The 15229-nt window shown below is 39.3% G+C and overlaps 1 protein-coding gene across 5 annotated transcripts in view; it reads left to right on the forward strand.

The window, feature by feature from the left end:
• Positions 1–6740: 6740 nt before the first annotated feature.
• The window catches only part of LUC7L2 (LUC7 like 2, pre-mRNA splicing factor), a 56584-nt gene continuing 48095 nt past the window's right edge, over positions 6741–15229 (forward strand). Inside the window, exons 1-2 of one of the 5 annotated variants that reach the window (XM_049641951.1) lie at positions 6768–6856; positions 9804–15005. Coding sequence is in view for 1 of the 5 variants with exons in the window: in XM_049641950.1 (XP_049497907.1) it covers positions 6796–6856 (61 nt within the window). In the remaining 4 variants the exon portion in view is untranslated. Of the gene's footprint in view, positions 6857–9803; positions 15006–15229 lie in introns of all 5 variants that reach the window. The other 4 variants (XM_049641952.1, XM_049641953.1, XM_049641950.1 and 1 more) reach the window with 4 other exon arrangements.

Genomic DNA, 15229 nt, shown 5'->3' on the forward strand with positions numbered 1-15229 from the left:
TGAACAGAACTATTCATAAAGCATTCCAAACACCATCTCTTCTAAGAGATCAACATAAAAACAATAGTATTAAGAGGTCAAACAAGCATTTATTCAATTAACAGATCAAAAAACTGGAAAAATTTAACACACTTTGTTTCCCATTTTATTTCATGAGCATGAGTGTATTATTATTTTAATGTTCATTTTTGAGATAGAAAGTATGAGTGGGGGAGGGGCAGAGAGAGAGAGAGGGAGGGAGAGAATCTGCAGCAGGCTCCATGCTGTTAGCCCAGTGTCCGGTGCGGGGCTTAAACCCACAAACCGCAAGATCATGACCAGAGCTGAAGTCAGAGTCTCAACTACTGAGCCGCCCAGGCACACCAGGTATGAGTACATTATCTGAAGATGTCTTACTTTTATAAAATAAAGAAAGCAAAAGGACTAGGGTATGTTGATGTTTTGATTTCCTTTGTTGTTACGGTATCCTATATACAATAAAGTTTGGGGTGCCTGGGTGGCTCAGTTGAGCATCCGACTTCGGCCCAGGTCATGATATCACAGCTATTGAGTTCGAGCCCCACGTCAGGCTCTCTGCTGACAGCTCAGAGCCTGGAGTCTGCTTTGGATTCTGTGTCTCCCTCTTTCTCTGCCCCTCTCCTGCTTGTGTTCTCTCTAAATAAATAAACATTAAAGTTATAAAAAAAATAAAGTTTGAGGCAGAATTGCCTAACCAGGGTAAGATATTTATTATGGGTTTGAAGTGATAGAGACCTAGGTTTTAACCCACTTTTGTAATTCACCAGCTGTGTTATCTTGGGCAGATTAGTTGACCTGAGTTTGTTCCCTCTTTTGTAAAATGGGAATGCCAACAAGGTGGTTGTATGTAATAAATACATAAAATACTTGCACAGTAAATAAGGAGTACTTGACAAAAAGAAAATCTTACTATTTTAATCATTTTACTATACTTTCCTTCTTTTGTCATGAACCCTTCTCTAAACCCCATTGCCACCTATCTTCTGGATTATAGACAGGGTTTTTTTTACTTTGATTCACTCAGGCAAATCTTTTTTAAATAGATTTTTAAGATTTTATTTTTAAGTATTCTCCATGTCCAACATGGGACTCAAACTCACAACCCTGAGATCAAGAGCCGCACGTTCTTCTGACTGAGCCAGCCAGGTGCCCCTGCTCAGGCCATTTCTATCCATGTATGTTCAAACCTGTACCTTTTACTAATGGTCTTACCAAAAAGAATTAGTTGAACTCAGTTTTAGAAATAGAAGGAAATGATTTTGGACCACAAGCTATTCAACTTTCTATCTTGGGAGTTCCAAGAACTGAGGTTTTTGCACTGTGTTAATTTGCTGCTCTAGTGTATGATGTGCTACATGCTTTGTCACATTCCTTTACTTTGCTGTCTCTTTTACCCTCGCTCCTTTATTTTCAACTGCTTCCTCTCACTGAATTATATAGTAGCATTTAAATATGCTCCAGGCTCTTTCATCTAAAAACATACTCAACCTCTTACACAAATGCCTTTTCAGTTACTACCTCTTCATTTAAAATATGAAATAAGCTGTATTGAAGTATAATATAATAAATATACCCATTTTAAGTGTGCAGGCCAATGAATAATGACAAGTGAATACATCTGTGTAAGAACCACCCCATGAAATTTAAAGAACCTTTCTGTAACCCCCAAAAGTTGCCCTGTGCCCCTCTGAAGTCAATCCAGTTCCCTTTCCCCACACCTCCCAGGCAACCACTGACTTGCTTGCTGTCAGCAGAAATTAGTTTGGCCTGCTCAGGGATTTAATCCAAATGCAGTCATACAGTATACACTCTTTTGAGTAGCATACTGATTTTGAGGTTAATAATCCATGTTGCATGTGTCCATTTTCTGCATTTTTCACTGCCCAATTATCCTCAATCCACTGTAGTCTGGTTTCTGCCCCTCTACCAGAACTGCCTTGCAAGCTTACAAATGACCTTCAGGTCACTAAACTCAGTGGATCATTCCTTATCTTGTTTGATCTCTAGGGAGCATATTTTTTCTTAAGTAAACTCTCAACATGGGTCAGGAATTCATGACCCTGAGAAGATGATTCCCATGTTCTACTGAGCCAGCCATGTGCCCCTCTAGGAAGCACTTGACACTATTCACCATTATTTTCTCATGGCTTCGAGGACCTCACATTCTTGTTTTCTTCTCTTGCTCTAGCCATTTGTCTTCAGTTTCGTCTTCTGCATATCCCTTATATATGTTGATGTTCCTCAGGTTCAAATCTAGGTTGTTACCTCAAACTTGGTATGTTTTCCCTGGCTTCAATTATCATCAACAGGCTAACTCCAGCCAAGCCCTGCTGTAAACCTGTATGTCCAGCTGCTTCACAGACAACACTACTTAGATGATTCAAAGGCATCTTAAATTCAATGCATTCAAAATAGAACTTCATCATCTTCCCCTATAAATCTCTCTGCCACTGCCACTTGTGCCAGTTGCTCAAGCCAGAAAATGGGAGTCATTCTTGATTGCTTCTGCTCCTTCATACCCTCAGTTAAATCACCACTGAGTTAGATTCTACCTCCCAAGAATCTCTTGAATCTCTAATACTCTAGGTCCAGGCTTCGTACCTCTTGCATCTCTTTCCAGAACCACTTTTGTGCCTTATAAATGTAGCACATAAAGACACATATTTGGCTTCAGGGCATTTGCCAGTTTTGTAGTAACAGCTTCAGTATTAAAACTGAGCTGTAGTTTTGGTGGGTTTGTAGGGTTAGGGATGCAAAAGGCAAAGTCTAGGGCCCTTCAAGGTAGGCACTCTAAAAATCCACATCCACTTGCATCTAGAATCCTCAAGTTCACCCTAAAGGATGAACTGTAAGCAAAAAGTCCTTGCCAGGTTTTCAGCCCAGATTTTTGTCATTTTGGTGGTCAAGAGGAATTGAGACCTTGAACTTGTATTATGGTGGTCCTTGACCGGTAAGGTCTTCAGTGACCGACAGAGAAAAATAAAAATCTTCTCTGGAGGAAGATATTAGATCTTAGGCAAGGGGCCCCTGGGTGGCTCAGTCGGTTAAGTGTCCGACTTCGGCTCGGGTCATGATCTCACAGTCTGTGAGTTCGAGCCCTGCGTCAGGCTCTGTGCTGACAGCTCAGAGCCTGGAGCCTGCTTAGGATTCTGTGTCTCCCTGTCTCTCTGACCCTCCCCTGTTCATGCTCTGTCTCAAGAAAATAAACATTAAAAAATTTTTTTTTTTTAGATCTTACTTAGGCTTATACTATTCCCATACATATTTTTTCAGATACGTGTTCAGCACATAAAGATAACCAGACACACAAGAAAACAAGACTCCAAAAGTGAAAAACAGCAGAAATAATAGACAACAGAAACAAAACTACAAAAAACTTCAGATAATTAGATTTAGTAAACTCAGATTACAAAACAATTATGTTCACTAAGTTCAAAGAATAGCCAGGCTTGAAAATTTTATCAAAGAACCAGAAACTATTTAAAAAAAAAAAAAGACACAGAAGACTTGAGAAAGAACTCAATAAAAACTATAGAACTGAAAAAAATAATTCAATTTATGGATTTAGCAGCAGGCTAGATTCAGCTGAAAGGAGACTAGTGAACTATAAAATTTGTCAGAAAACAAAAGTACCAGAAGGCAGCTTGTCAAGACAAGGTAGAAAATGCAGAGTAAAGAAATCTAGACGATACAGTGAAAATTGTCTAATAAACACTTATTTGGAGGTCTACAAATTGATGAGTGAGAAACAGTATTTAAGAACAGCTAAACACTTCTTGGAATTGACAAAAGACAAGTTTACAGATTCTAAAAGCTCAATGAATCCTAAAAGAAAAAAAATACATATATATATATATATATATATATATAAATCTCCACACCCAGAGACATTATAGTAAAATTGCAGAAAACCAAGAGCAAAAAGAACAAAATTTTAAAGCAGCCAACTATCTGCAAAGGAGTAAGAGGCTGAAAACTGACTTCACAGGAGCAAAGTTAAGCAGGAAGATGGTGTGCACATGTTGAAGAAACTTCAAACCTAGAATTCTATACCCAATAAAAATACCCATCTAGAATTAAGAAAAGCAAAAGAGCAAGCTTTTAAGGTAAAAAATGGGACAGTTCCCCACTAGCAGACCAACACAAAAGCAAACTCTGAAGAGGTTAGGCAAACTCCAGTAAAATGCTAGATAGTAAATATTTCAGTCTTGCTGGCCATACAGTATGTTCTCTGTCACAACTACTCAAACAATGCTGTCGTAGTGCAACAGCAACCATAGACAATAGTAAATGAATGAGCCTGGCAGCATTCCAATGGACTATTCAGAAAAATGGGCAGTGGGCTGGATTTGGCCTGTGGGCTGTAGATTGCTGACTCCTGTCCTAAAGTTTAAACTTCAGACAAAAGGGAAATGATTCCAGATGGAAAGGCAGAGATTCCAGAAGGAATGAAGAAAAAAGAAAGTGCTAAATAGATGAGCATTACGTGAAGTTTAGCTTCAAAAAACACAGAACTAAAACACATATGATAACGGGCATAAGACTTCAGGAAAGGTTAAAAGGAGTCTTCTTTGTGTTATCTGGAGGAAGTGAAAAGGTATTAAGAATGCCTATTTTAACTTTTAGGGTAACTACTAAAAGAATAAAAATAAAATGAAACTTCCAAATTACTAGAATGGATGATTAGAAAGCAGGCAAGAAAGGAGAGAAAATTAAATAGATGAGACAAATAGGCAAAATAGAAGAGCTTTAAGACCAAACGAGTAATTACACAAATATAAACGAATAATTGCTTCAATGAAAAGAAATAAATATGATTATTAAATTAAAAAAAGCCAACTATATGATGTTTATGATACATTTAAAATGTAAACAACCACTGAATGCTGGGACACTGGATAGTTCCTCCAGTTGTGTCTCAGGTCCTCATCTTGTAATATAAAGAAGTTGAACTGTAAAAAAAAAAAAATAATAAATAAATAAATAAATTAAAAAAACGTAAGCAACCAGAAAAGTAGAAGGTAAAAACTAAATTCTCATTAACACATAGATATTTCAACATGTTAGTTTACTTCCCTCCTAAGTTTTTCAGATTATATAGATATATAGATATATATATATATATATGCCTCCCACTAAGACATGATAATTTGTACACTTTTATTGCGAATTGTGTTCAGTGATATTCTTAGTATTTGGAGTTGCTGGAATTTTGAATTCTTTGAATAATTGGAGGGAAACTATTTTGTCAGTTACAAAAGACAGCATAATTTAAAATTTTTTATTGGCCCAATATAGATTCAAAGTGATATTGGGCCTAGGGCTACTATTTTATGTTTTTTACTAATCTTGCAAATAAATTATAAGTTCCAGGCTGATGCATATAAATTTTTAATGAAAAAATTTTAGTTATTTCTTTCCCAAGTATCTAGGAAGTACCTAGGTCTCGTTTTAAAGAATTAGATTTTACAAAAAAAGTTAAAATGCCAGGCTAAGTATTTTCTGCTAGCTCATTTAACCCTCACAACAATGCTGTATGTATTTATATCCACAAACATGAGATTACGAAATAAACTGCTGAAGTTAGCAATTAGTCGACTAAGATTTTGAATCCAAGGTGATGGCAAGCTATGAACGCACAGGCTTTCTTTCCCGTTGGCAATGCTGCTGATACACTGAAAAGGCCTAATTCTTCAAATTTACCTCTTAAGCAGGAAAAAAAAGAAATTCTCTTAAAAAAAAAAAGATCACCTCCTTTCCTTTCTGAAGATACTGCTCAATTTTTATAGTTCCAAATTTAGACTAACAGCTTCCTGTTATAAATGATGATAATCTGAATGGGTTAGATCATCTGTTTCCTAGTGTATTAAGTTCAGGTGTTATTTCATGAAGGGAAACTACCCAGACGTCAGTTCTCCAGGGCTCCTTTTATAGAAGGTCAAGGCAGCAGTGGGGAAAAGGTTGAGTGTACGAGATTCTGGGCGGGCCCCTGAAAGCGAGTTAATCGGTCAGTGAATAGTCGTTAGAAACACGCCTGCATTAACTATTAAGATTGCTAACCTCAGTAGAACCGATCCGCATGGTCTCCACTTACTTTCGACTCGGGGTAACCCTCTGGCACATTTGCTAATTTGAGTCCGGTTCGCCAGCACAGCGTGCCGCGCGGCCCTAGCCCACTTGCAGAAGGGTGCGTGCAGTTTGGCGCCTCGGGCGGATCTAGCTCGAGGGTCGTTTGATAAGCACTCTCGCGAGATCTGGGGGAAAGGGGCGGGCAGAGCCCGCGTGCACGCGCCCGAAAGCCGTTAGGGCGGAACCTCTCCCGGGCGGGGCGGGTGGAGCAAATACAGTTGGACGCCAGTTGGTGGAGCCCCCGCGGGAAACAACTAAGCGCGAGGAGCGTGCGCGCTCACGTCCCGGCGACGGTGGCGGCGAGCGGCGTCAGAGCTTGAAGGGGGGGCTGACGGCTTCTGGCGGGTGGCGGTGTTGGAGGCGAGAGCTTGCTTAGCCCGTAACGCTTCTGTCCCAGGACCAGACGGAGAGTGAGGGAACGAGGGTTGCTTTCGGGGGCTGCTGCTTTCCACTTACGCATCGTCGTGAGGAGCGCAGCCCGGACTCTCCTGCTACAAGCCCTCCAGCTCCCTTTCCACACGCCTCGAGGCGGCGGCGGCGGCAACTGAGACAGCGTCTCACCTTCCCCCACCCCTTCCCCTGTCCCCCCCGCCCGAAAGGGCCCGGTCTGCGCCCCACCCCCGCCCGCCCGCTTGCTACGCCGCCGCCATGTCGGCGCAGGCCCAGATGCGCGCGATGCTGGACCAGTTGATGGGCACCTCCCGGGACGGTAAGTGTCTGCCAGTGCCCTGGGGGTGGGGGAGGGGAAGGGAAAGCGAGGGGAAGGGGCTCCGCGGGCGTACCTGGGCTTGCGTGTGTGGCTGAGTAAGGGGCTCCCAGATTGGTAACACGAGGTCCCGGCTCCCGTCCCATCCAATCAGGGTTGGGCAGGCGGGCTTGGGGGGCGGTGACCGAGCGGATTGGCGGGAACTGCTGCCAATGGGGTCAGACGGGGCCTGGAGGCAGAAAGGAGAGTTTGAGATTCAATGTTGACTTGTCTGGGATGGGGGAGCCCACGTCTCTGTTGGCGTAGTGGGGCATCCCGTCTTGTGGCTGATGAGGTACCGGTGGACCGCTAAAGCCTCCGCCCCTGAGCTAATTCCTTCACCCAGAGCTTTGGGATCATCCCTCGCCGCCGCCCTCCCGAGCATCCAGAGACAACTGGCCGCCCCCTCCCCCAACCCCCCCGCCCCTTACCTGGGTCCGGAGAAAACCTTCACAGTGATTCCAGCCCCAGAAGTGCACTCTCGATCCCCACAGAAACAACCATTCTTATGGAAAAAATCTGACCCAAACCATGGTTTCTTGAAGTGGGTGTGTTTGGCCCCATTTTGTGAAAAGAAAAAATGTTATGGACTGTTTTTTCCGAGAGACCTCCATCTTGTTAGAGAATTTAATAGAAGCTTTGTTCAGTAAATATTGACAAATCTTGCATGTGCCCCAAATAGAGCCATTTTGAAAATGTGGTGCCCAGTGAAATAGAATTGAGGGAAACAATCCTTTTAAGCACTTAGGTTAGAGTTTGTGTAGAAAATCACTAATTGCTGGATATCTTGTCATAAAGAATTTCTAATAAAAAGATGAAATGCTGTTGCTTTTTTGGTGATGATAATAGCAGTGTATTCTCAAATTGAGCTCAAATCCATGCTATTTAGGAGGAAAGATCTAGTTTAGTACTTTCTCTTATAACAGCAAAACACTTGCTCATTTTTATATGTTGCTTGTTTAGGTAGATTGTTTCTTAGCCATTAAAGAAATGCTTTTTTCTTGAAAAGTTATTTAAATTGCTTGACGTAAGAGAAAAGGCACACTTATATTTTTAACAGTTGCTCTTCTGATTTTCTTGAGTACTTTGCAGCAAAATATGTGAGTAGATTAAAAAATATGTTCTGAATTCATATACTTTTCGCAATGCATATTAAGAGTGGCTTTTCAGTGTTCACATTTGAATTTTAATAGAAACCCACATTGGGAACTTGTCTTCATAGGACATATAAACAAATAGGTGGAGGTGGCAGACCTATTTGTGGTTGTGTAGAGAGGAGGGGAAGATTGGGAAGGAAATGAATTTTGTGTAGTAAACCCTTGAAAGTTAACATTAATTAAAAATGCCCCTGGAGAGACTGTTAACCTGTTCATTTTCCACTTTAGATAAGAATGGCTATTTTATAACTGCAGCATGTCTTGACATTGCTCCTTTTCCATAATGAAGACGGTATTGGGAAGAGACCTAATTCAGGATTTTAGTTGATAGAGTAACTGATTTTTGTAATAGCAATTCGGAAATCATTTAAGATTTTACATGAAACTTTTAATCCTAGATGGATACCATTTTTGTTACCTTCTGCATGGATTGAATTTTCTAATTTTACTGGGAGGGTAGTTGGAGCAAAGTAACTGTTAATCAGTTGCCTGATAAATTTCCAAACTAGGTAGCCATTCTAGCATTGCAAAGCTACATAAAAAATACCTTTCTTTCTATTCCTGTGTGTGTAGACAGCAGAAACATGGGTTTCTTAAAATCCATTCTGCTTTGTATACAAATTTAAATTTTTATGTGTCTGTTACTGGATTTTTTTTGCCTCCAGACTAAGAGGATTTACCAATGAACTCATGTAAACAAGTCCACGATATTATTTAGCTGAAATGACTGGATTTTCACTGCTGTGTTGGGCCAGAAGTAAGAAACCTACTACTTTCAAGGAAAAGAATTGAATGTTTTTTTAGATATCCAGATTAATTCTTTTATGTATACAAGATAAGAATCAGAACATTCTTTTCCTTCTTACTAGATAATGAGTTTACATATTTCATCTTATGATTCAGGACCTTTAAATAATTAGGATTGTTCTTTTTTAGCATACAGTCAACTTCAAGTTATCCAGGGGTAGGGGGACATGGATACGTTTCTGAATAACACCATATAATTTGAAACCACATAATGGAAAGCTTTGTATTGGACAAAGGAACAGCTTACAGGGAATGCTGTTGGGTGTCTTTGGCACTAAGAGGTGGAAATGGGGATCCAAGAGGTGGGAGAGAGATGGAAAAGGTAGGTAGGGGAAGGTATTTAAGGCAGCTTTGTCTCTCTCTCTCTTTCTCTCTCTCTCTCTCTTTTTTTAAATCACCCCAGAGACTATAAGACAACTACAGTCTTCTGGGATAGTGGGACTCAAAGTTGCAATAATGCCCCTCAACCCCTAGTGTCCTGTCTCAGGGAATCTGAAGTGGCACAAGAGGCCTAGGGCGCTGGGAAAACCTTTCCCTCTCACCTCCCCATCTCCTCCACCAATAAAAATATTTCTTCCTTCTTCCCCTCCCCCCAAATCAGTGTTTAATTCTTTTTAAAACTCATTGGAGATGTAAATGTATTAAAAGTAGACCTTACTCTGAGTTACTTAAATCAGTTAATCATTTAGATTACCTAAACTTCATTGAAATTCTTAGAAATAGGAATTTTAGTGTCAGGGAAATGGAGAGGTAATTTTGGAACACTGGGCACTCCCAGGAAGGTCAGTCCTGGGTGAGTGGTGGAAGTGGGGGGCTTTGGACAACCAGAGGGCAGCATGATGGTGCTGGGAGGCTGGGCAGGGGGATGACCAGGAGGTGGGAGAGGAATGCATAAGGGTGGTGGGAGGGCCAAAGACAAACTTTGCCTTCTTTGCAATTTTGCCTAGGGCCCTGGTGGTGGCAACCGCCTGTGTGCCACTGAAAATCGTGCCGATGCCTGGCATACTGCATAAATGGAAGCAGGGTACCGCGTGAGTTGAAACATTGGTCACACTATATAAAGTTTGTATATGTGAATCAGTGTAACTCATACCCATGTAACTGGGGGTCTGACTGTATTTGGATTTTTCTGATAAGGCATCATGGGCTAAGGAAAAGAGCCCTGGGCTGAGACTCAGGAGACCTGGTTTCTAGCCCCAGCTGTACCTCTAATTATAACCTTGGGTAAGTCGCTTAACCTTTTTTGCCTCAAGTTAAATCAATAATTTGTTAAATGGGAAACCAAACAATTTCCTATGTTACACTCAGAAAGTATTGAAAAATAAGTATATTGTAAGCTTTTTAGAAGAGAGGAACCATAAGTAGATATAAATTAGTATGTTATTTTATCTGAAGTTTGAGATACATTAAACTTTATAAATACTTTTCTGTTTCAGTTGTTAGCGTTAATAGAAGGGAGAGGGATAATTTATTTTCCCTGAACGTAGTCCATTTGAAAGTAGGGAGGAGTAGCAAAGGAAAATTCGAGCAGCAGTTTGAGAACTCTTTGTGACAGTTGGAGGAATTCTTGTGTCCTTTCACAGACTGTAGTCATTTCTTCGGAGTTAGGTTAATTGCAGGGATGTCCCTTAGCTAAAGCCCTATTGCCAACACATACAATTTGGTTATAAGTCTCTGCTCCCGACCCCAAAAAGGCCTGGCAAGGTGCAAGGGATAGGAATTAAACAAAATTGAGGATATGAATTTAGATTACATCCTAAACTAGGGAATTTACAGTAAGCAGTTTTGAGGACTCTGTACGTTTTAATTACTTAACAACCTTTAAATAGAGATCATCTCTGAAAGGTTAAAACAGGCCAGGAATGGCATCACCCCTCTCCCCACCCCCACATCCCCTACCCCAAACAACCAGTAGACTAATAGAATATAGAATATGGAATAGAATTTTATAGCATCGTTAGTTGCCCATTATGGCTAGGAAATGTTGAGGGCAAGTTAAAGCTCTCAGATAATTTTACCTGTTTTTCAGGGTAATCTTTCTAACCATACAATGATGTACTTCCTCAGTTAATAGAGTACATTTCATCATAATTTAATATTTCTGCTCATCAGTTATATTATACAATAGTTTTCTGGAATCTAAAATTAAAAGGATACTACTCATCCTAGGAGATAGCCAGGAAAATGGAGTTCAGAAAATAATTTACTTGTTCCTAATGTAAGTTTAATGGTACGTAAGTGTTGAACCTGTGGGACAGTATGACATTGCTGCCTTTCTGCGAAATGAATAATTGAATCCAAGATTGAAGTAGTGTTTTCTTCAGTGGATTTTCTTCATAAAATCATCTTTACTGTAATCTGTGTTCCTTGACTTGTCATCAACATTGAGAGCATTTTTTTTAATTTTTCTCATTAGCATAATGAACCATATTTATTTCTTGGTCAGTTGTAAGCCATTCTTCTATTCTACTTGGATTGTTCATTTTAAGTGAAGGAGGCATAGCCTTTGATGTACAAGCACACATTTTAAAAAATAATGGGGTGTATCTTACTCCAGAGCTTGTAAGTTCTTTTAACGTAAGAAATTTTAGCAAAAAACAAAGGCTAAACAGTAGTTAAACATAAGCCTAGTAAGAGTTTTAGTAAATATTTGACTTCCATCAGAGGTCCAGGCATATCAAAACATTGAAAGCTCTGCTAACATCCATATAGTAAATCTGTTGTAAACAAACTTTAACTCATTTTGAACTCTGAATATTTCTGTCTGCAAGACGGTCCAGAAAATAAGAATAGTATCATTTCATATAATCTTGTATTGTCCTTGGGTTGTCTGTAGCTGTTTAGCTGTCTTCAGGGAAGCCTATGCAAGAGAGCCTATGCTCTCTTTTACTTAGGTAAATAAGTTGGAACCAAAGAAAAATCATTTTGTCTATCACTGCATAAGCTCTGTAAGCAGTAAGTAAATGATTTGGTTTGGATAAGATGTCCTACAAGGAGAAATGGTGAGCTGCATGTTCAAGATAGGTAGCAGGAACTCAAGGGCAAATTGAAGTCCTGGATCATGGTCATTCAGTGAGTCAGATAGTGTTCATTACCAGGTGATTTCATACCTTAAAGCTTGAAGTTGCTGAGTTCAGGCAAGTGGTGGGGTTACAAAGATAGATGGCTTTGAACTGAAGGTCACTAAGTGTAGGCAAAACTGTGATAAATGAGGCAGATGCTCCTCAAGAATGAAATTCTAGAAATGAAATAGGTTGAATCCTAAGAGCCTAGGGCTGTTATGTTAGTATAATCTATCAGAAAGTATAAGTGATTGTACTTGTCCACCTTAATCATTCTTAATAAGAAGTCGACTAAGAAGGTGAAGAAAGTTGGAACATTTTGCTGGAGAAAGAATGAGGGAGTGAGAGAGGGTACGTTTCTGATGGGACTCTTACAAATTCAGCACCTACAGAAAAGTCATTCTGTTGCTTTTGATTTAAATTCTCATACACTAGTAGCTGCTAGGGTAGAAATTGGAAGGCAAGGCCAAAATACATCAGTTAATCAATTTTTGTAAGGTTACTGAGGTAATAGAGAAAAGTAGTTTGTAAACACTGAATAAATGTCATATTTTGCTGTTTAACATGGACTAGAGAAAGGAGTCTTCAGAATTTTTTTCTAAAAAAAACTCTCACTAGATATTGATCCATATGTTCTAATTTAGTTGTGAACCATGTGCAGTGATGTTTGACCTGTGTGATTCAACATGAAAAGAATTTAACAAGCTGCCTTTGCTGAGTGTTTTGTCATGTCTCCTGAATGCATGGTAAATTGTTTTGTTTTATCTTCTTGAGACCTCAGTTTTCTCTTTCAGAGTTAAACTTTCCAGAGTTTTGCCCTTCAGTTAGATAGGTTGGATACTTATTGGATAGTATCTTCATTATACTTAATTGCTCACTGCTTCTTTATTCTGTCCTATTAGATTACACAGTAGACCATTTTCAGTTATGTTTTAGGTCAGGATTGGCACTGTGGCCCACTTGGCTTTTTGTAAATAAAGTTTTATAGGAGCACAGCCATGCCTATTTGTGTACATACTGTCTATGGCCGTTTTGCCTTAAAACAGAGTTGAGTAGCAAGAGACATATGGCTGCAAGCTTAAAATGTTTGCTATCTGGCCCTGTAAGAAAAAGCTTATTGGTCACTATTCTAGATGAGTGATTCTCCAAGTGTGATCCCTAGACCAGCAACTTTAGTAATACCTGGGAACTTGTTAGAAATGCAGATTCTTGGGTCCACCCCAGGTCAACTGACTCCAGAAAGTCTGGGGATTGGGAGCAGTAATGTGTGATTTAAGAAGCCTTCTACATGACCCTGATGCACATTAAAGTTTGGGAAACCCTGTTCTCTAGGTAAATGTTTCCTGAATATTAGTCACACTACCACGTCGACTATTTTTTACTCTGTTTTCTGTTTTTTAATATTTTATTTCAACTCACTTTCTAAAATTTAATTTTAAAATGAAAAATTTATGTCAGCAGAAAAATACAGTGAGAACAACATGGTATTTTAAGAGGTAACTTAGACTCACAAAAAAAAAAGAGAGATAACCTAGACTGTGTTGTCACTTTGTGCTAAACATTAGAACTTGTTAGGTGTTAAGCACTAGATGGACTTCGTGTACTTTTAAACTTAATCATGATAAAGAATCACCACTAAATGAGTAGTGCTTAAAATGTTGGTGAAATCCTGTTGGTAAAATCATACAACACCTAAAATCATCTTTTGTACAAATCTCATACTCTGGAATGAAAATTGTAGTTCATATGAACGAAAAAGCTGCTTGAACTGTACGTACCCAAGACCGGAAGTAGAAATAACTGACCAGAAGAAATATATACCTGTGAGATGGAGCGTTCTAGGAGTCCCTAGAGAGGTTCATCTAGACTTCTAGGGTGACATTACCTCATTTAGCTTTAATTCTCACCTCTCCAATAGTGTTTTGGTCTACAGTGACCAGTGGTTTTGCAGGATTTCACCAACCTGTGGGAATGTGAAAAGGTGCCTGGATGTGGGAAAAGTTGCTTATCAAAGATAACCCCTGGACTAGAAACTGGGGCGGGGTGGGGGGGAATGGCTGTGGTTTTACATTGTGGACAGGAGAGCAGCGGGACATGCTTGTTAAGAAAATAGTGGATTCATCTCAGGTTCTAGAAACCATGCGTTCGTAATTTGAGAAATTCCCATGTTATTTAATTTGCCTCTTAGTATTTAGAGGGATACTTCCCCTAGGCATGGTGTTCTGTATACTTATTGGCTGATGTGCTTTAGGGTATAGTAATTGTTGATAAGAATAGAATCTTTCTTTCCTGAATATCTCCAAGTTGCTGAGTTGATTTAGCTTTTCCTTTCCTTAGAGATTATGGACATACTTGTTTTCTTATCTTTTGTCTCTGCAGTAAAGAGTGATACAAGACTAACCTTAGAGGGACTGAAAGTCTAGTAGGGAATGAAGATTTACTCATGAGCAGTTACGTTTAATTTTAAGTGATGAGTTCTGTGATGCTGATTATAGGGGCCTAATTTTGCAAATACTGTTCAAAAATACAAAAGACTTTCAAACACCTATAGGAGTAAACAGATGTTATTTTGTATGTTTTCTTCAAATTAAAAAAAAAACAACAACAAAGCATTACAAATGAAGTTCCTTCTCTTCGCTTCAGAGTCACAGTCCTTTCCCCAGAGGCAATCCTTGTGAATTTAGCATGTATCCAATGTGACACAGTATTTCTCCTGTGTCGTTTCAGTAGTTAGAAGGCTCAGTCTCCTTCATGGTAATCTCTGTTTTTCATTTTAACTTCCTTTATCATTGAGATGTTTGTCACTTCTGTCCTTTGATATTCTCATTTCTTTTCCTTTTTTATTTCTTCATTATTTTTTGATTTGGGGAGGCTCCTACTTAGCTTTCATAGCTATAGCCAACCAGTGAGAACTTGTCTTTTTGGTAAATTAGCCAATCACTTTTTCTTTGGTTCTTTTCAGCTATTTCTTCATAGCCAGAGATAGCTTTCGTTACTTCTAATTTTGTGTATAGAAAGTTGTGGATGATAGAAGGCACCAGATACCCAGAGTACAAGTGTTACTGTATCAGAATTGCAGCTCTGCAAGTAAGTATCAAAATAGAAAATTTAGCAGGCTGCAACCTTTTAATGACTAATTTTCCTTTATGACATGTATCACAATAACAAATTCTGTATAATCTAGAACTTAATTTTTAGGTAACAATTTATTAATAAGGCTTTTCTGATGTGTTTCTTAAGTCTAAAAGGAGAAATCTATTGACAGATTTCGTGAAGTATGTATTCCACCACTACCCCTGCCAGTGGCCAAG

The sequence above is a fragment of the Panthera uncia genome, chromosome A2, assembly GCF_023721935.1.
Source record: "Panthera uncia isolate 11264 chromosome A2, Puncia_PCG_1.0, whole genome shotgun sequence".
In the NCBI taxonomy this organism is placed as follows: Eukaryota; Metazoa; Chordata; class Mammalia; order Carnivora; family Felidae; genus Panthera; species Panthera uncia.